This window comes from Sciurus carolinensis, chromosome 11 (genome assembly GCF_902686445.1).
Source record: "Sciurus carolinensis chromosome 11, mSciCar1.2, whole genome shotgun sequence".
NCBI lineage: Eukaryota > Metazoa > Chordata > Mammalia > Rodentia > Sciuridae > Sciurus > Sciurus carolinensis.
In genome coordinates, this window is record NC_062223.1 from 32280263 (window position 1) to 32300949 (window position 20687).

At 46.7% G+C, this 20687-nt stretch overlaps 2 protein-coding genes across 53 annotated transcripts in view; both read right to left on the reverse strand.

Annotated features, from left to right (window-relative positions):
• The window catches only part of Madd (MAP kinase activating death domain), a 50604-nt gene extending 39991 nt beyond the window's left edge, over window positions 1-10613 (reverse strand). For 8 of the 50 annotated variants that reach the window (XM_047518924.1, XM_047518920.1, XM_047518916.1 and 5 more), the window contains exons 1-7: window positions 10297-10610; window positions 6541-6699; window positions 5356-5952; window positions 4540-4843; window positions 3919-4050; window positions 3296-3409; window positions 1685-1765 (exon numbers count right to left, since the gene is read on the reverse strand). In XM_047518924.1, coding sequence (XP_047374880.1) covers window positions 1685-1765; window positions 3296-3409; window positions 3919-4050; window positions 4540-4843; window positions 5356-5952; window positions 6541-6602 — 1290 coding nt within the window. In that variant the 5' untranslated portion in view covers window positions 6603-6699; window positions 10297-10610. Of the gene's footprint in view, window positions 1-1684; window positions 1766-3295; window positions 3410-3918; window positions 4051-4539; window positions 4844-5355; window positions 5953-6540; window positions 6700-10296 lie in introns of all 50 variants that reach the window. The other 42 variants (XM_047518922.1, XM_047518910.1, XM_047518908.1 and 39 more) reach the window with 9 other exon arrangements.
• Window positions 10614-11570: 957 nt separating this feature from the next.
• Window positions 11571-20238, reverse strand: Nr1h3 (nuclear receptor subfamily 1 group H member 3). Of its 3 annotated transcripts, none has more exons than XM_047518932.1 (11): window positions 20079-20238; window positions 19761-19888; window positions 18888-18967; window positions 18221-18400; window positions 17440-17706; window positions 16984-17192; window positions 16700-16879; window positions 16413-16512; window positions 12519-12632; window positions 12210-12304; window positions 11581-12019 (listed from the first exon to the last, which is right to left on the reverse strand). In XM_047518932.1, the coding sequence occupies exons 3-11, from the start codon at window positions 18928-18930 to the stop codon at window positions 11873-11875; spliced, it is 1335 nt and encodes a 444-aa protein (XP_047374888.1). In that variant the 5' UTR covers window positions 18931-18967; window positions 19761-19888; window positions 20079-20238; the 3' UTR covers window positions 11581-11872. The 3 variants fall into 3 exon arrangements, with proteins under 3 accessions (XP_047374890.1, XP_047374888.1, XP_047374889.1); XM_047518933.1 differs by having other exon boundaries at window positions 19761-19910; window positions 20079-20228; XM_047518934.1 differs by lacking the exons at window positions 12210-12304; window positions 12519-12632 and having other exon boundaries at window positions 11571-12019.
• Window positions 20239-20687: the final 449 nt, after the last annotated feature.

A 20687-nucleotide genomic window follows, 5' to 3' on the forward strand; every position in this document is an offset into this window, starting at 1 on the left:
AAAAATTTTAAAAAACACACAATCTTACATCTGCTAAATAATGCCTATTTTGACAGGACAATAGCTTTGTTTTTCTTTTTTAACAAAGACTTTTTCAAATTGAAATCTATATGGAAACATAACTGAAATCACCTGGGATGTTGTTAAAATGCAGAGTCTGATTCTGTATGTTTGGAATGATTCTGGGTTTTTTGTTTGTGTTTTTTTCAGTACTAGGGATTAAACCTAGGTGTGCTCTATCACTGAGCTAGATTCCAGCCCTTTTTAGTTTTTATTTTGAGACAAGATCTTGCTAAGTTGCCCAGGCTGGCCTCGAACTTGTGATCCTTCTGCATCAGCTTCCCAAGTAACAGGGTTTACAGGTGTGTGCCTTCACACTTGGCTGATTCTGTACTCAAGGACTACACTTTGAGAAGCAGGGATCAGATGCAAAATCAATGAATTCAAGGATCTTAGCTCCTACAAATATTTAAAGTAATAAATTGACATAATTCTTATATCAACTTCTCCATCTCATTAGTCATACTTAAGCAATTATCAAGAATGGAAACACAGTAAATGAAGACAGCTAGAAATTTCTGAACTTGCAATCCTACCAGACTCTGCAGCAAGGTATCATATTACATCAGCAGTGATGAAGCAAGTGAGATGACAGGGATACAAAATGACCCATTTAAATATAAATACATATCATCTAGAGGGACTACTGAATACTTCAGACACAACACAGGAAAAAGGATTTCTAAAGACCCTTCAAATGAGAGTGGGATTACTAAAATAAACACAGCTAGCTACTGGTTGTCTTACATAACATATAGCTGGGGAAGGGAATGTAGCCTTATTGTATTTTACCTCCAGGTACTGTGTTTAGCATGCAGAAAGAGGAGAAGAAAATTGACCAATGAAAAGCAGATGTAAGGGATTACAGAAAGAAAGGATTTTTTTTTCTTTTTCTGTTTTTGGTGCTGGGGATTGAACCCAGGGGTGCTTTACCACTTGGCTACATCCCCAGACCTTTTTATTTTTATTTTTATTTTCTCTTTTGGGACAGGGACTTGCTAAGTTGCTGAGGCTGGCCTTGACTTACAATCCTCTGCCTCAGCCTCCTGAGTTGCTAGAATTATAGGTATGCATCACCACACCCCCCAAATATTTTTTAAAAATATTTTTTTAGTTGTCATTGGGACTTTATTTTATTTATTTATATGCGGTACTGAGAATTGAACCTAGTGCCTCTCGCATGCTAGGCAAGCGCTTTACCACTGAGTCACAACTTCACTCCAAAAAAAAGGAATTTTTGAGGAAAGGACTCTACAGGGACTATATGATCAATTCAAGAAAATAAAAGGAGCCTGCTGGTAAAACTACAAACTCCCATCTTAGAAGACTGAAAGAATGGCTCCAAGGCCATAAAGAATGGCAGACATGACAAGAAACAGAAAATTAAAGGTTATTTTATACAGCATCATAGGCAATACAGAGCAACAAGGCATACAACAAATTAGAAGGAATCCTTTTGAGAGTCACCCCTGTCACCCAAAATTGGGATACACCTCTTAAACCCATCAAAGGCAAAGAAAATCTACTTAAGTCTAAAAGGAAACAGGCTTGTCAGATAGCTGTCTTCCTACAGCAACCCCAGGGCATCTGTTACTCCCTTTCCTTTCATTCACTCCTCACCTACCTGCTTTAAATGTTTTTTCAGTTCCAATGATTCTGGCTCTGGCAGAATGGGGAGCACTTCTGCATTGGTGGGGGCGATCACCTGCATGAGAAAACATAAAAAGCAAGACCTCATAATTAACTGCTCAGTACTAATCTCCAGGATATATAAAGAACTTAACACCAAAAAAAACCCCAAATAACCCAATCAATAAATGGGCTAAGGAAATGAACAGACACTTCACAAAAGAAAAAAATACAACTGATCAACAAACATATGAAGAAATGTTCATCATCTCTTGGAATTAGAGAAATGCAAATCAAAATTAAGATTTCATCTCACTTCAGTCAGAATGGCAATTATCAAGAATACAAGTAATAATAAGTGTTGACGAGGATGTGGGGAAAAAGATATGCTCATACATTGCTGGTGGGACTGCAGATTGATGCAACCACTATGGAAAGCAGTATGGAGACTCCTTAGAAAACTTGGAATGGAACAATCATTTGACCCAGGTATCCCACTCCTCAGTTTATACACAAGGGCTTAAAATCAGCATACTACAGTGAGGCAGCCACATCAATGTTTATAGCAGCTCAATTCACAATAGCTAAACTATGGAACCAACCTAGATGCCCTTCAACAGATGAATGGATAAAGAAAATGTGGTAAATATACACAATGGAATATTACTCAGTCTTAAAGAAGAATGAAATTATGGTGTTTGTAGGTAAATGGATGGAACTAGAGAATACCATGCTAAGTGAAATAAGCCAATCCCAAAACACCAAAGGCCAAATGTTTTCTCTGATAAGCAAATGCTGATCCAAGGTGGGGGGTGAGTAGGGAAGAATGAAGGAACTTTGGATTATGCAGAGGAGAGTGAGGCAGTGGGAATGGGAAGGATGGTAGAATGAGAAAGACATTACATGTATGAAATATACATGTATGAAAAAAATTTTAAAGAATTCCCCATTTGTTTACAATTAATCAAAATAAATAAATTATATATAAAAAAGGACCCCCCCAAAAAAGTTAACCGCTCAGGAGTTTCACTTATATAAGGGAAAATGTGAGACTAGGAAGATTCTGTATATATAATATCACATATGCATAATATACCTGGACATATAAGATACACATACACACACCCCTGAAAAAAATATATACTTGAATGTTATTGGTGACTACTTCTAGATAATAGGGTGACAGTTCTTATTTTTTCTTCACATGTATTTGTGTTTTCCAAGGAACACATATAAGGGTTTTCTAAAGTTTTAATGTACTCATGCTGCAAGATGTTAATATAATTTTTTTAAGTCTGCCCTGAAAAGGCCATTTCTTAGTGGAAATCATACCCCAGGAAAAGCATTAGAAGACCTACACCATTTAATGACATCATAAAAGTAACTGCCCTACTGCTCTTGGAGGATGCTGGGAGAGTACTTGATTCTGGCAAAACTAAATCCTTTAATTCTTTGAGTCTTAATCTGGGCCTATTCTGCCAATAAATAAAAACAGCATGAACAAAAGTTGTTTCAATGAGTCTCACCATAGAAAACGGGTATCACAGAATTGGGTCTAGAACACAGTCTTACTCTAGGCACTACAATGCCTCAGCCAGAACCTCACCCGATTGCTGTCCAGATCCACTAGCCATACATCATCAGGCATTTTGAAGTCTAGTTTGTAGAGGAAGAAGCTGGCAGGGACCCCAATGATGTAGGGGGTTGGAGCCAACAGCAGCTGTGGAAACATTAAGAGCATAAGAAACGAAGTTCAGACTCTCAATCCTGTTTTCCAAACCCTTAAGTTAGTTGAATTTTAAATTTCAGAATTTTTCAGATTTTAGAAAGGCAACACAATGCATTTTCTGTATATCATGTAATTCCTACAGCAGTGTAGCAGGTAGTCTACAATCATTAATTGTGATTAAGGATTTTTTTCTTTCTTTTTATTTTCTTTTTTCTTTTTTTTTTTTTTGGTAGTACTGGGGATCAAATTCAGGGCCTTGTGCATGCTAGGCAAGTGCTCTACCACTGAGTTACATCTCTAGCCTTTAACAGTGATTTAAAAAACGAAAAACTACAAATAACATAGGTTTTGTCACCAAGTCAGTTTAAATCCACTAGATTTCACAGACAAATAAGTTATAAGGGATTGAGGGCCAGTTTTGACTTATGGCCTCTCTGGGCTTGAGCCTTCTCCTTTACAAAGATACAGGTGATAAAGACAGAAGACACCTTGAGACTCACCTGCTCTGCTGATGCCATGCAGGTAGGAAGCAGTGGGATGACAGGAAACATATACTCCAGGGGGTAGATCATTGCCACAAATGCCATCACAGACATGGAGAGTGCATTGTAGTCCCGGGACTGTAGCACCACCTGCCATAACCACACCAGCAATCACTCAACAGCATAAAATCAAGTTGACAAGAAAACAGTTTTCAACGCTACAATCTAATTATCTCACCACGTCTACAGCTGCAGCTTGGTTTTCACAATCATCTCAGTCCCATGTGCTACCATGTTTGCCACTTCCCTACCTAAGCACTGAAGTACTCTTCACTTGAATCATTACCTTCCTAGTTCTTTTGCTCCCTATCCCAGCAGTGGAACAGGACTACTGGTATTTCCTGAGAATTAGATCAGTATCATTAAGGATAATTCAACTGAGAGGCAAGTCCTCTGAAAACTCCCTACATGATACTAATACCTTAATTCAGCCCATATCTAATGAACACCTGGCATTCAGTTACTCCTGGAAATAAAAAGATAAAAATGACAGTCCCTGTCCTCAAAGAGCTCATGGTCTAGGCTTTGCCATAGTGCCAAGCTCTTTCCCTGGAAAGCCTACACAGCTGGCCTTCTCACCTTGTGCTCCAACAGGATGCAGGTTAGCACCTGAAGACAAGCATCTACACCCAGAAGTTCCAAGGGAAGGTGCAGAGGGAAATCCACTAGGGTGAATCGAGAGGGGTCTGGAAGAGCAAAGGTCAGAGCTGGCTGGAGCTCCTGAGGTAGGACCTCAATGTCTACTCGCTTCTGCCCAGAGACGGGTACTGGGGAGCGCAGCAATCGATAAATCCAGGCCTCAATCTCTCGAAGGTCATGGAGAAGCGCACTTGACTTCTCTTCCACTAGCAGTGATCCAGTAAAGATTCGCCACATGGTGTCCCTAAGGAGCAGACAGCAGGCCTCAGACATAAGCATTAGGAGCTGATTCCCCACTACAACCCAATATAGCCATAGAGGGTATGAAAACTGGAAAAGGACTATCATTAGGAAATCCCACTCTTTGAGCTCCAATGGACCAATGGGTCCAGAAGGTACACCTGTCCTAAAAGGAAAGTTTCAACAATAAAATGATAACCAATACCTTAAGATTATTTACACCGTTCAAAGAGTATTAGCTAATGAAGGTGTACACAAGGGCAACACAAGTGTAAAATGCATAGGTAACAGCACTTAATATCATGCCCACCATAAACATTAAACTCCTCAGTATTATTCCAAATGCAATTATGATAGGAGGTTCAACTCAGCAGTGGTCTTTTGCTTAGTCAAGGACTCACGTGTTTAAAAGGTCTAAAGCACCTGCACAGGAAATTTCCCACTCCCCTCACAGACCAATCATAACTAATCTCTAACTGCTTACTCACTCTTCTGAGCATGAGCAGCAAAATGTACCTTTGTATGCCTCGAGGGATGCCCAATTTCTTGCCCAGTAGCCGTTCGCTACAACAGTCCACTAGCCTTTTGAGGGTATACAGACACTCTCGGAAGGTGGAGAAGAAAGGGTAGTGGCTGAGCACGCACAGGGATGTCAGAGTACTGTTGCGGGATCGGCTGCCTGCCTTGGCCCGGCGTTTGCCCCGAGGAGACTGGTTTACATCGGGGGTGGAGTCAGCACTAGGAGGCTGCAGGGATGAGCCACTTTCTGAGCTTTCTGTGCCAATATCTTCTGAGGCACAGGTGGCACCAGTTCCTTCCTTCCCACGGGACCCTGCTCCACCTTCCCCCTTTTCCTTAGGCATTCGCTTTTGGAAGGAGCGGTAGAAGTTAACACAGATGCCATAGCGTGTGACACCAGTGTCCTTGTCAGTGAGGGTGAAGACAAAGGAGGTATCATCCCGAAGGCTCATGCGCCGCTGTCGCACACTCAGACAGCCCTCTGGCTGGCAGAAGAACACTACATCTGGAGGCAGGGGAAACTCAGGGTGATCCTCTAGCGGGTATCGCCGTAGCAATTCAGGAGTCTGGGCCACACTATCACTGCTTGGGTGCCTGAGGAATATAGAGACAAACTCAGCAGCCTGAAGGGATAGAACATGCTATCAAATTTTAACCACACTCAACAAATATCAGCTCAGAATATCATTTTGGATAAAGAAACCCAACTGTAGGACCTTGGAAAACATTTAGTTAGCAAGCTGAATGAAGTCTGCACTGTCATGAAGACACACAGCTGTCCGAAAAGGAAGGTTTCAACAATAAAATAACTAACACCTTACGATAGTTAACACCGTTCAAAGAGTATTAGCTAATGAATTACCAAAAGAGTATATGCAGGTAAAGCAGGAGTGCAATGTACTTTTCCTTTTTATAAAATAAGAAAATTCAGATATAAAAATATATTTGCTTTCAAATCACAAAGATGCTAATTAAAAACAGAGTTTTCCTCTGTTTCTGTCCAGACCAATACTCTGGATCTGTCCATGTGTTGCTTTCCCTACAAGCATCAATGCTCCCATAAGGGTAAAATAAAAGGAAAAAATGAGATATGCAAAAGCAATATGGAAACAGAGAAGAGGAATAATTGCATATTTTGTGGTATTCCACATGACAAAACAAAAGATATCTCTTCTTGGTTACCTGGCCCCTACGATCACTAGATAGTCAAGTAATCGGGGGCAGAACTTCTTCTTTTGCACCATGGTTCCAATTCATCAGTTCATCTCAGGGAAACTTCAGGGCACCAAGCAAGGAGTTGTGTTCCCAGGAAGAATTCTGTTATTATCTGATAATCCAAGTCTAATAGGAAAAAAGGACTGATAAGATTCATTGCTGTACCTGAGGGAATCATCCCTCTGGCAACTTCATCCCAGTCAGGGGCACAGGTCAGAAGGCTTTCCACTTTAGTACTAAAGACAGGAAAACCTGACACTTGTCTAGCCTAGTGTCTAGGCTTAAGAGTTCATAGAGTCAAATGTCAAGTAGGATAAGGAGCTGAGGATGTAGAGTGCTTGCCTGGCAGGGTCAAGGCCCTGGGTTCGATTCCCATCACCTCAAAAAAAAAAAAAAATGAGGAGGAGAAATAATAGCTCATGTCCCCATCACTACCAAGTGGCTCATTTTCAGTCTAGCCCCTGGGGCTCTGTTTCTGAAAAACAGACCTGGGCAGTCGAATACTGAATCAGTCATTATGATAACAAAAATTAAGTCACTTTCAGGACTGCTCCGAGGACGATTGGATCAAACCAGACTCTTCAATCAGCACTAATCTGTACTTCTACGTTTAGATGGAAACCTAATTATTCTGTTTCAACAATCCTCATTCGGCTTGATGAGAAACTACCATATAGACTATCTAGTTAATTGCATTCAGACAATAACAACAGCTGGCTATTCTAGCTCATGTGATCACAGATGAAGAATGTCCATACCCCAGCTGCCCCATCTCAACCACTTTTCCTCCCCCATCAAGCAAGAAAGGTGCCCAGTGGCTAGTGCTACTGGCTCTGCCCTTGGTGCTGAAGCAGTTTTTCTCTATTCTGGTCTCAAGATTGGAAATGGTAATGCAATACATACAGACGAGGCCTTGAACTACTCCGTCTTATAGAAATTATGAGTTAAGTGTGAAAGACTAGGATTTCTCCAACTTCAAGGAAGGGTGTTCAGAGGAATTCCTAAACCATAGTTCTAAATTTAGGAAAAGCTGCCCAGCATGATGGGCATGCCTGTAACCCCAGTGGCTTGGGAAGCTAAGGTAGGAAGATCACAAAATCAAAGCCAGCCTCAGCAATTTAGCAAAGTCCTAAGCAACTTAGTGAGACCCTGGCTCAAAATAAAAAATAAAAAGGGCTGGGGATGTACCTCAGTAGTTAAATGCCTCTAGATCCAATCCCTGCTTCCCTCACCAAAAAAAAAAAAAAAAAAAAAAGAAAAAAAAAAAAAGAAAGAAAAGAAAATTGGGAAAGCTTACATGGTCTTAATTATCTATTATTTCCTGTTGAGTCTCCATATACTTTTAAAAAATATTTTAGTTGTCAATGGATCTTTTATTTATTTATATGCAGTGCTAAGGATTGAACCCAGAGCCTCACTCATGCCAGGCAAGTGCTCTACCACTGAGTCACAACTTCAGCGCCTCCATATACTTCTTTAAATAAAATATTTCACTCCACCACAAGATATTTCCAGTGTTCCACAATTTTGCTTGTGTGCTCTGTACAGTCACACAGAGAATCCCATTACACTACAAAATACACACACCACTCCTTCATCTGCTGCTGTGTGCTTTCCCATACATACAGAAATACAAAATACACACCCCCAGTTTGCTTAACACCCTATTTGGTTTAGATAATGAGTATAGGTTCTATCTTTTTCTCCCCTACCTAAAAATAAACAAGACCTATTTACAACACTTCTAACGTCCTCAAAATACTGCTTCCTTTTCCCTTGGTCCCAATGCAGGACCTGCAGGTAATAGGATTCAGTTTTATCTCCATAGTGACTCTGGCTTCCAGCACTATTTATAGCAGAGCTACAGCCCCTCCCCTGTTTGGTCACTGCACAGTGCTAGCAGCTGCTACTCCAGAGCCCATAACAATTCATTCTTCCTAAACCTGGAGACACCTCTTCCATGACAGTACTTGCTAAAACTTAATGTTATCTTCTCCCTTGTCGGCACTTTTCCACAATTCAGGCTTTTGATAGAAATATCTCCTCATCACCAAGTTCCTGAGCAAGTCATACACTCACTCATTCCTGGGAATCACTAGCGCTTAATAACCCCAAATAGTCCTTTGCTTCTCCCAACTGCTGGAGTCATAAGCAAACTCCAGAAGGTGGGGGTGGGGGACATCATTATAGAGCTGATCTCAGCTTCTCCTAAGCAGAATGACAAAGGGAGAGAAATGGAGAAATGAAATGGTATGTGGATGAAAACACAAGTCATTCTATAAAGAACTGTGTAGAAATGTTGAGTAAAAGCCCAAGTATCTTAAAGTACAACAGAATTTATAGGACTGGAACTCTAGGTTAAGCCTTAGAAATATGTTTACACAGAAAACCATAAGTTCTTTGTGGTTAAAATCTCAAAGATCAGGCCTGAAGCATCTCCTATTACTAATTAGGCACAGGGGACTCTCTAGCCTTGGTGAAATACCTGGTCCTCTCCACTGAGAACCATTTGAAAAAACTCAAGTCATTATCATGTTCTACAGTTCCCCTTCCAGCTACAAGGACCCTAAGATCTATGATTATCCATATCTCAGCAACAACCATTGCCTTAAGTTACTCAGATTGCAAAGATAACCAAGGCTTTCTTCTCATTCTCTCCTCTCACTCTTTTCTCCACAAAGACTCTCCACCTATAACTCACTCTGTCTTCAAAATCAGGCTAAGACTCCATCTCTTGCCTCAACCCCATTTACTAAGGCACAGTGCCTAGCTCCTATCTCCATATAATCCAAAGGCATCAAACTCAAAACATATACCTTTCTGCCCTACATCACCATCTAGAATCTAGAATTCACAAACCTTTAAGGTTATTCATGCCTTTTCAGCCTAAAATGGCCATGCTAACCAAACCTTTAGATTCGTCCTTCGGTTTGGGCAGGATCTCATAGTAAAACCACAGGAACCCCGAGGGCGATATGACATCTTTGCTGACGTGAGCACAACGGGAGGCTCTTCACCCCTCCTCCCCCTCCCCAGGCAGTGACCTTGCAAGCTCATCAGCACAGACTGGTCCAGCGTGAGGGAGAACTGGAGCAAAGAGGCCAGCGATAGGCAGGGTTGGGGAAGAGGGGAAGGCAGGAAAAGAAGGAAGAATTGAGATGCACAAGCATGGAAAGGGGGAGCAGTTGCAGGAGAGATTAAATGGTGTCTCCACTCTCCTACTCTCCAGCAAGTCAATTTTGAAGCATCAAGTTTAAAATATACACACACATAGTTATGTATTTATTTTAAAGAACTAAACGTAGCTCTCCAAATCCTCACCAAAAATAAGGCGCACGCACTCATACACAGGCTCACAAGCACACACGCCAGGCGCGAGTGCCGGCTGGGACCCGGGGCTGGGCACTTCTGCCCGCCCCCTCACCTGCTGGACAGTTCCCCACCCCCGCCCCGCAACCAGCGCCGCCCGCAAGGCAGGAATGGAGCGGAGCTGCTCCCAGCCCGGAGCCCGCACCCCCTCGCCGGCCGGAGCGCCCTCACCTCTGGCCGCTGCCCTTCCTCCTAGGACCCCCCCAGTCCCTCTGGACATCCACGACTCTCACCCTCCTTCAGTCCTTCCTCAGAGACCCTTTCTTCTTGAAGCCTCTGTCCCTCTCAGGGCCCGCTTCCCCTAGGAGTCCCCAGATGCCTGTCCAGGACCCCCAGTGGCCGGGACTCGCCTACCTCCCGAGCCTCAGGGGACCTGCCAGGCCGCCCGGACGTCCCCCAGCAGCCGAGCGTCAGTCGCTGCCCCGCGCGGCGCCACTGCGAGCGGGCGCCAGTTCCGCGTCCGCACCGGGGGGTGCGTACCACTCGGAGCCGGTGCGGAAGGGGGACGCTGAGGGGGGCTGGGGCTGTACCATTCACCACCACCCCGGGGCAGGGCTGCACCAAACCGAACGCTGAAAGGTGGAGCCGTCTTCGGAAGAAAGGCGGCTACGCACACACCTATCGGTGTGCTAGTGGGAAGGGATGGGAAGCGCTGGGCCAGCCCAGCGCCGCTACGTGCTAAGGGGAGGACCCAAAGGAATACCTTCTATTTAGGTTGCTCAAATAGATTTTAACTCGTCATGGTCACAGAGCCCGTTTCAACGAAATGTTCATTGACCTGAAAGTCACTTCTCAAGATAAACTGCCCCTGAGACTTCCTGACAGTCTCCCCGCACCTCACCTAGCTACCCCCACACGCGGTTTGGAAGTGCCTGGCCGCCAGGGCTGGAAAGCCGGCTACCCAGCCGGTGGAGCCTACCAATTCCGGACGGCAGGGGGACTTGAGGCTGGAAGGCGCGGCCGAGGTATCACCTACACCCGGCACGCACGGAAGCGGGCATGAACGGTGCCGCGGTGCCCGCTGGGAAATGGAGTCCCTTCCTTCTGAACGTTCAAACACGACCCAGGGCAGCCTTCACAGGCCCCGAGGGAGTTTTCTTGGGTCCCACGGGCCCGGGGAGGTTGGTGGGGGGCGGAAGGGAAGAGTTACCTGGCCCTGGGTCTTTCAGGTTGCGCCCTCTTTATCAGATGCCAAGGAAAAATTAAGGCATTAGACACGCACGTGAGAGATGATTGGCTGAGGCGTTGGTTCTGTAAATACAGCTCCTCTTACCCCCCTAGAAAGACCACCCGCTCCCACCTGCATTATTATTGGGGCAGGGCCATCTATGCCTTAGCATTTCATTCACCTATATGGCATTATTGGGGCTAGTAAAAGAAGTCCCCCACCCCTCACTGCCAAGATCTTCACTTGGGACATGCCTGCCTCCTCTAAGTCTGGAGGCTGATCCTAAGAGACGCAGTCTTTCTCCTTCACTGCTGTGAGCCCATCCCCAATTCAGAAACTGTTTTCTCTCGCTCTGTATCATCTTGATTTCCCTCCAACAAACAGGGTGGGATCTATCAGCGAGGCAACGAGGCCAAGCCACAGAGTGACACTGGAGGATTTTTTTGGGGGCATTGTGGGGAAAAACAGGAAGTGATGGAGGCAGGATGGGCAGGGCCCTGGAGAACTCTGTGCAAAGTGGCCCCAGGTTCATCCATTTGGTGGGGTCAGTAGGTCTTCAGATGGAGCACAGCTTTAGCAGGCGCCTCACTGCCCAGCAGCCACAAAACTCCCAACCCTTTGACTCTCCTTTAATGCTACATGAGGATCTCCTTCGCCCAGCTCCCAGGAATGTTTGCCCTTCTCATTCTGCTCCACTTCTAGGAGGCAGCCAGGGGGCCTCAGCCATACTGCCCAGAACACAGGAGACATGGGTAGGAACAGTCATTCGTGCACATCCCAGATCTCAGAGAGCAGTGGTGGAAGTTTCTTGTCCTGTAGGCGCAGTGCAAACACTTGCTCTGAGTGGACGCTGCTCAGGGTCCGGAGGCTCACCAGTTTCATTAACATCCGTGGGAACATTAGTCGGTCCTGGGGGAAGAGGAAGGGCAAGCCAAGCCTTTGACTCTCTTCAGGAAAAGGGACAAGAGCAAAGGAGTTGTGGGAGAGGTAGAGGGAATTGTCCGTGCTAGATGTAGGCAGAGGGATTCTTGAGGGGAAAATAGATGTGTCAGGGAACAGGCATGGAGCAGAGGAAAAAAGGCGCCTGGGGAAGACTCACATGGGGGTGGTGGATGGAGACGTAAGCATGCAGGGCCTCCACATATGTGTGTTGCAGCCTCTCTACTTGGAGCTGGTCCTGCACATTGGGCCGGTCTACGGGTCACCAACAGAATTTAGGAGCAGGTCTGGCCAGGGCCTTAGTCCCCTACTCCAGATCACTTCCCAAAAACAAGGATGTGTCCCACCCAACCTCACCCATCCCAAAACAACAGTGAGGGCCTCCGCCCACATGATTCCTGCCCGGTAAGTCCTGCAGCCCACCCAGGTACAAGTGTCTTGCTGGGTTTCCCTCTTGCCCTCCCCACACCTGCAGAGAAGATGCTGATGGCAATGAGCAAAGCAAACTCGGCATCATTGAGTTGCAGCTCGTTCATGGCTCTGGAGAACTCGAAGATGGGGTTGATGAACTCTACCTGCAGTCCTGGGGAGGAAGAAGGGAGACTAAAGTGTGTGGTAGGAGCAGCAGGAACTTCCTTCTTTCCTCCAGAGCCTCATCTTGGAGCCACTATGAACTCACTAAAATGTCTCCAGTGTTCTGCTGTGTAAGACAAGTTTTTTAACCTAAAGTCTCATCTATCAAATGGGAGTCATAGCTGAATCTATAAGGTTGTGATGGTTAAATGAGAAAGCACGCAGAGCACCTGGCACTGGCACATAGGAGGTGTTCAATTAAATAACAATTCTGTTATTTATTTTTTTGCAGTATTAGGGAAGGAACCTAGGAGTACTCTACCACTGAGCCACATTCCCAGTCCTTTTTAATTTTTAATTTTGAAAAAGGGTCTTGCTGAAGTAGAGAGACTGGTCTCAAACCAGTGATCCTCCTGCCTCAGTCTCCTGAGTTGCTGGGATTACAGGTATGTGCTACCACATCTGGCTTGAAAAGGTCTTCTTTATAAACCAAAGTAAGAGATGCCTCTATTTCTAGACACATGAGGCTCTCGAAAATTCTAATAATGAGCCAAGAGAGGTAGTGCACCCCCATAATCCCAGCAACTCAGGAGGCTGACGCAGGATTGCGAGCTGGAAGCTAGCCATAACAATTTAGTGAGAACTTGTGGTAAAATAAAAAAATAAAAACGGGCAGGGATGTGGCTAAGTGGTAGAGCACCCCTGAGTTTAAATCTTAGTACTACAAAAAAAGGAAAAAAGAAAAAGAAATTATGATTTTTCTGGGTGCAGTGACACAAGCTTATAATCCCAGCAACTCAACAGGCTAAGGCAAAGGGATTTCAAATTCAAGGCCATTCTCTGCAATTTAGCAAGACCCTGTCTTAAAATAAAAATAGGACTGGGGGTGTAACTCAGTGGTAAAGTGCACATCGGTTCAATCCCTAGTACCCAAGAGGAAAAAGAAGACTTTTTTTTTTTTTTGCTGACAAATGGTCTCATCTGAATATAAGGGATACATTTAATATAGCACATCCCAGAGGGAATACAGCAATGTAGTTGAGGGTGTGGACTTTGGTGCCAGACTGCCAGAATTTGAGTCCTATCTTTATCACTACTAGGTTGTGTAATCTTGGGTAAGTTTTTTTTTTTTTTTTTTTAAAGTTGTACATGGACACAATATCTTTATTTATTTATTTTTATGTGGTGCTGAGGATTGAACCCAGTGCCTCACAGGCACAGGCAAGTGCTCTACCACTGAGCCACAACCCCAGCCCCTTGGGTAAGTTATTCTACTTCTCTGGGCCTTGGTTTTCCTATCTGTAATACAAAGATGATAATATTACCTGCTTTGTAAAGTCCTTAGAATATATGTGGTATCTACCATGTAAGTGTTAGTTGAAATTTAAAAAAAAATGTTTGTCTTAATGGAACCTCTGCTTACAGAGAAGACGACTAAAATGCAACAAACCGTGACCTAAAGCCACAACACCTAGTGGACACGTCTCCCACACACATTCTCAAAGACTCTGCACCCACACTGTTCTCTAGGCTTTCTCAGATTTCTTGTAGCAACCATCTGCCACACTTTTCCATTGGAGGCTTCTTGATTAGTCACTTCCTGTACTTTCACCCTGATGTTTATCAAATGCTGTGTGTTGATCTATTTAATGGGCAAACCCCATTTTATAAAGCATTTCTTGGTGAGGTTTTAAGCCCCCAAGTGTGCCCAAAAGCCACTCTGTACTAGATCAACAGCTCAAATAGGATCAGTCCACCTCCTTAGTCACCCATCTATCATGGGCAGCATGTGGTTGTGGAAGCAGAGGAGGAAGGACACCTGACCCAATAGAGGCCCTAAAAGAAGAAAACAAGTAACAAAGAAAAAAGAAAGAAAACAAAACAACAACAACAACAAAAAAAAAAGAACAATAAAAAAGAGCACCTAGTTTCTTCCCTTTAAAACCTCACTTCTGATGAAATGAGAAATTAAAGACCAACTTGATGACATCAGACCAGCTTATATAAAGAAATTTATAAATAGGTACAGATTCAGATAGCTCAAGTCACAATGCTGAAGGGACACAGAGATGCTAGAACTGGGAAGGGTTCAGGAAGGAGAGTGTTCTGAAGGAGGAGAAGATTAAGAAGGTCTTGGATAAAAAGAATTTAGAGAAAAAAGATGGTCTGGTAGAGAAAACAGGCTTTAAAGCTAGATAAAGTCCTTAAATCACCCCCATCAAGTGCCTGTATATTCCAGTGATACTCTGGGAAGTACAGTAGGGGCCAACACAGCCCTGCCCTGCCCTACAGTTAAGGGAGACCTTCCTAGAAAGTTCATTGGGTGGCCCATGTTGAGATAACAGATACATGAGCTGGTCTGAGTCACCAGAAACCAGGGAAGGCTTTATGAATTTTGGCCTAGAAACCAGGATTTGTCAGCCCTAAGAATGGAGTCATAGCATTAGCCATATTTTACAGACCTGCTCTTCATTGTTAAGCTACTTGGTCTCTTACTGAGCACCACTTCCAGTCCTTCCAACACTTCCATCCTTTGCCAACCCTGCTCCCTGACACAAACATTACCAGTAGCTAAAAATTAATCCCCCTGTTTAATCCCAAGTCAGCATCAGTCAGAAAGCAGCAGTATGAACCAATTATTTTTTTCTTTTCTTTTTTCTGCAGTAATGGGGATTGAACCCAGGGACACTCTACCACTGAGTCAAATCTCCAGCCCTTTTCATGTTTTAAATTTTGAGACAGGGTCTTGCTAAGTTGCTGAGACTGACCTCGAACCTAGTGATCCTCCTGCCTCAGCCTCTCAAGTCACTGGGATTACAGGTGTGCGCCACCAGGCCCAACAATGTAAAGCAATTCTTAGATAAAACACTCCGGATACAGGATGAGGATAGAAGTGTTTGCCCTTGTCCTACAACTGTGCCATCTGGACATCTTTGTCATGTATCAGCTCCAGTTCTGTGGGCCATCAGAAAGAACAATCGGAAAAGAGCAGCTGGGGAGAGCCCAGCAATTGAGTGTTCAGTGACACAGCGCTTGCCTAGCATGTGTGAGGGTCCCAGATTGATCCCCAGAACCAAAAAACAAAAAAGTATGGGGCAGTCAACCCACATGATCCTTGAAGAGCACATCCGGGAAAGATTTATTCATGTTTGACTACTAAAAGGCTTGGTTCAGTCAGGTGTGGTGGCATGTGCCTGTAATCCCAGCAGCTCAAGAGGCTGAGGCAGGAGGATCAGTTTAAAACCAGCCTCAGCAACTTAGGGAGGCCCTAAACAATTTAGCAAGACCCTGTCTCAAAATAAAACGTAAAAAAAAAAGGGCTGGGATGTGTCTCAGTGGATAAGTGCCTCTGGTACAAAATCCCTGGTACAAAAAATAAAATAAAAGGCTTGGTTCAGTGGTTTTCAAACTTTGTTTTTTTTCAACCTATAACGTCTTCAAGGAAAATGTTGTGCGGAAGTATAATATACAGTGTAGATTTAAATGGACCTTGTTGTTTGGCTAAAGCAAAGATGAAGGCCATCCTTCTGCTTCCCTGTGTCTCCTCCAAGGTGACTTCCATAAACCCCTCAGGCTACTTGAAATACAGTTTGAAAACAGCTGACCTAATGCAGCAGAGGACAGGGGTCTGTTTGGAGCAGTTGAAAGAGGCCTTTTAACATTCTAACTCTCTCTCTTAGAAAAACCAGTAAGCCTTCCCAAACCTCAGCCCAGGCTCTGAAATCACAATGGGCCCCATGACAAACAACACCTGTCCATCCAACACAGTCCCTTTGTGATTGGCTCTCACCTGCTTTGGCAAAGTCTTCCCGGTTATAACTGAAATCTTTGAGGAAAGTGATGCTCTCGCTCCCAGGGTTGTACCTCCGAGATGTCTCCAGAAGCATCACCTGCACACAAATAGCAGCCCCCAACAGAGAAAAAGAGGGCTGGTCTGGGGCACAGCTCTTTGAGGGGTGGTTGACTCCCCTTCTCCCTACTTCCCAGTGGACTGGGCTCTCCCTGCCAAATGTCTGCAGGCCCCCCACAGACAATTCCACACCGGTTCTCCCTCCATGCCTTGCCCTTTGCAGCCACCTCAATTGCAGAAGTCTTCAGCAGTGCAATCTGGTCCTCTCTGCTGAGCTGTAAGAAGCCTGGGAGCTGTTTAGCAAAGTCGACGATCTCTTGCACGGACACGATGGCCAGCTCAGTGAAGTGGGCAAAGCGCTGCTGACGGGCCTCCCGGCTCTGGGGGTCCGGGGCCATGGGCCAAGGCTACTCAGGAGGGCAAGGAGGGACAAGGCAAAGTACTTTGAGTCAGACATCCAGGAGCCAGCGGTGCTCTGGCCACCTCTCCCCAGGCCCATCAAGTACTATACCGTCACACGAAGTCGGTCTGAAAAGGAGCGTCTGTTACACTGTTGCTGGGCAGCGACCAGTTTCTCGATCATGCCCAGTTGCTCTGGGCTGAGCTGGGGGAGCACTTGGGGAGGTGAGGGTGCCCTTGGGGGCCCTGATGTGGCCTGAGCTTGTTCCTCTTCTTGCCGTTTCAGTTTCTTCAGGCGGATCTGTTCTTCTGACAGGACACCTAAGGACAGGGTTAGACGTGAGGAGGGGAGAAGTGGGGAGACAGGAAGCAAGGATGGGGCAGAGGGGGTGGGGGTGGTTCGAGGTTCCAGAAAAGCAGACAACATTGAGTAAAAGCCAGGAAGAGGTTTTAATGCACACTCATGGACCGGGTAGGAAGCCCCTGTGGGCACGGGCACCCTCTGCCCTCACACCAGGGCACCCTCTTTCCATCAGCCTTTTCCCAACCCGCCCCCCCACACACTCACACTCCTCCCGCATGCCCGCCTGACGGCATTTGCGAAGCCGGCACTCCTGGCACTTGCGACGCATGTAGGTATCCATGGGGCAGTGGCCACCACTGTGGCAGACATAGCGGGCTCCCTTGATGACACTGCGGCGGAAGAATCCCTTGCAACCCTCGCAGCTCAGCACGTTGTAGTGGAAGCCAGAGGCCTTGTCCCCACATACACTGCACAGCTCGTTCCCCAGCATTTTGGGGGCTGGCCCCTTTTTCCGCTTTTGTGGACGGAGCTCTGGATACAAGGAAGAGCCTTAATGTTCTTCCTGACTCAGTCACTGTGCACTCAGTGACCTTCATTCCCTTCATTATATGAAGTCTAGTCTTTTTTTTTGGGAATCAGGATTTCGCTATCTTGCCCAGGCTGCCTCCAACTCCTAGGTTCAAGTGATCCTCCTGCCTCAGTCTCTTAGTAGCTGGGACTACAGGTGCCCCCACAAAAGGAGCAGCTTAGTCTCTTTATCATAAGAACAATAGATCTCATTTGCAGAGGGCCATTATGTCCTAGGTACTATATGAGCCCTTTACAGGTACTGATCCTTTAGACAACCACAATTATTAATTTCATTTTACAAATAAGGGAAATGAGGCTCAGAAAGGCCTACGGTAGAAATAAAATTCACACTCAGATCACTTGGATCTAGTTGACCAAAGGCTTTAACCATATAGTATTAGAAAGTAAAGGGCTCCAAGGTGTCCCTCCCATATCCAGGGAGCCTGCACCTCCCCCAAACACAGAAGCTCCTCACCTTTGGGCTCTGGAAGGGCCTCTGCCCTGGGGAACAGGGCTGTGGGTTCTGTTGCCTCCAGCCCCATCCCCTCAGCAGATTGGGGCATCCTGGCTCCCCCCCTAAGGATGCAGCTGCTGCCTCCCTGAGTCTGGTCACTTGCATCTTGGACATCTGGCTCCCACAGCTCCACTGCAGAATCTGAGGCCAAAAAGGAGGCACAGGGGAGTCTTGTGTCCCATCCTGGCTTCATTCCTCCAGCGTCCTAGCTGGGAAACTGCAAACCTGTCTCCACCCTTGGAGGGCAATCACACTCCTGCTCACGCTCTGGGACTCCAGAACCAGTCAACTGCAATCCATTGCACATCAAGACATTAAACTTTTGGGACAACCATTTCTGAGATCTGAAAGAACTCTCCAAAGCCAGAAGCTGGGCAAGCAATAGACAGGCCAGCTCTTCCCAGCAGCAAGCCCACAATGAGAAGCATTGGGCAGGAGCTTACAAGGGCCAGAGGGCCAGGCACCAGAGTCAGGGCAGAGGTAGTCTGGAGAGGAGCAAGCAATACCAAGTACAGCTTTGGACTGCTCTCTGCAGGAGGGCAGAATGCAGGTAGTGAAGGAGGCTGATTGCTGAGGAGAGGAGCCAGAGTTCTGGCTCAGGGAGGAGGGCTGGATTGAAGAAGCTTACCAGGAGAAACTTCAGGCACAGGGGCCTCCAGCCACAAGGACATCTCTTCCTGGAGCCCTGGACATTACCAAGACACTGTCCTATAAGAATGACCAGGGTTATATTCTTCCAGAACTGGGTTCCCTCTGGCCTCAGTTCTCTTCTCCTTGTTTCCACCTTCTATTGGTGCTCACATTACCAGGTGACATTTACTTAACATGTATTAGCCTGAAGGAAGGCATATCCCAATGAGGTCAGGATGTTTTTTGTTTGTTTGTTTGTTTGTTTGTTTGTTTTGCAATTCTAGGACTCAAACCCAGGGCCTCACACCTGCCAAACAAGTACTCTGCCACTAAGCTATACCCCCTGCCCCACAGGACTATTTTAAGCCCATTTTACAGATGAGGAAACTGAGGTTCAAAGAGATTAAGTAAATTGACTACAGCCACACAGTGGTGGTAGAGCCAAGACAGCAGCCTGGTCGGACTCCAAAGTATGAGCTCTTGGCCACCATGCCACCCTTCTCTCCCAAGTCCTCCTTCAGGCCATCGGGGAATGCCCTTTCCCCCTTGCTCCAGGCTGGGAAGAGACAAACTTAGGCAGCTCCAGAAGAGGGGATCAAGGCTCACTCCACCAAGATAAGCACCTTGACAGAAAATCTCACTCCCGCCACTTTCTGGGTTCTGGAGCAAGTCTCCCTAACTCACACCACAACTTCCTCCCTCAGTTCCTCTCAAGAGTTCTTCCACCTAAACAGAACCCCGTCCCTGCCCCAAGCCCCCATCACCTTCACCCCGCACGTTTCCCCAGAGACACTTTTTAAGGTCCTCAGGACACCCCCCAACCCCACCCCAGACACGCACACAGCCCCAGGCCACCGCTGAGAAGACCCACCGACTCCCCAGGCCACCAGACTTCCTGGCTGCAGTCTCTGGAGCCCCCTTGCTGGGAGAGGAGGATGGTGCAGTCCCCCGTCCCGAGGCCGCGGCAGCCCGCCGGCGACTGGAGCTGAGCAGAGGGACCTGGAGCCCCGGGGAAGTAGTACTGTGGGGAAAGGCTGAGGGGAGGGACTGCCAAGGGGTCGGGCCACCTCCCCCTCCCGCCGGCGACCGGAGCCTGTCCTCCTCGCCCCCGCCCACGGGTAGCTTCCCCACCAGGCTGACTCCTCCCCGGCAGGCCACCCCCTCAGCCCGGCGCCACCCCGGCCCCTACCCTTAACCGAGACAGTCGCATTTCCCCACAGACCGGCCCAGTTCCATGTCTCTCCCCTTCCTCTGTCCACCCTGGAAGCTCTTTGCTCTTAAAGAAGGACTGCTTCCCAGGCACCCCCACCCCAATCCCGGCAGCCTCCAGAGTCAGCGTTCCCTCCCCTCCATAGACACCTCGCAGAGCAAAGGTCTCAGCTCGGCCCAGAATTGCGACACCGAGCCCCAGCCTGCGATCCCAGCCTCCCTCCTCCTCCCCTACCCCTGGGAAGGGGCCAAGCTCTCCCCACTAGCCCCAGGACAGAGCCAAGCTGGTAGAACTCCAAGGGTGGAGAGAGGCAGGTGCTGGGCCTTCCAGGGAGTCTGTCTGTGGGTGCCCTGCGGGGGCCACGGAGGGGAGGAAGCCAGGAGAGGGGCTGGTAGGAAGTCAGCCCTGAATAATGGCAGGACTGGGACAGCGGTGGGGGTAGCAGATGACAGCAACACAGGGGAGCCAGGTTGGACCCAGGAAGGTATGCAAGTTGCCTCATCTGGGGAATAGTCCCATCTGAGGTGGTGGCAGGCTCCACTGAGAGCCACAGCATAGCCTTCCTGCCTTGCTGTCTGGGACACGCAT

Bases quoted from the DNA above. Each gene is read 5' to 3' on its own strand.
- Nr1h3 (XM_047518932.1), bottom strand. From the start codon at position 18,930: ATGTCCTTGTGGCTGGAGGCCCCTGTGCCTGAAGTTTCTCCTG. The intron at 12,305-12,518 runs GTGTGGGGAGGG...GGTGACCCGTAG, and splicing joins CATCAGCATCTTCTCTGCAG to ACCGGCCCAATGTGCAGGAC. The intron at 12,020-12,209 runs GTGAGTCTTCCC...CTCTTCCCCCAG, and splicing joins TCTCCATCCACCACCCCCAT to GACCGACTAATGTTCCCACG.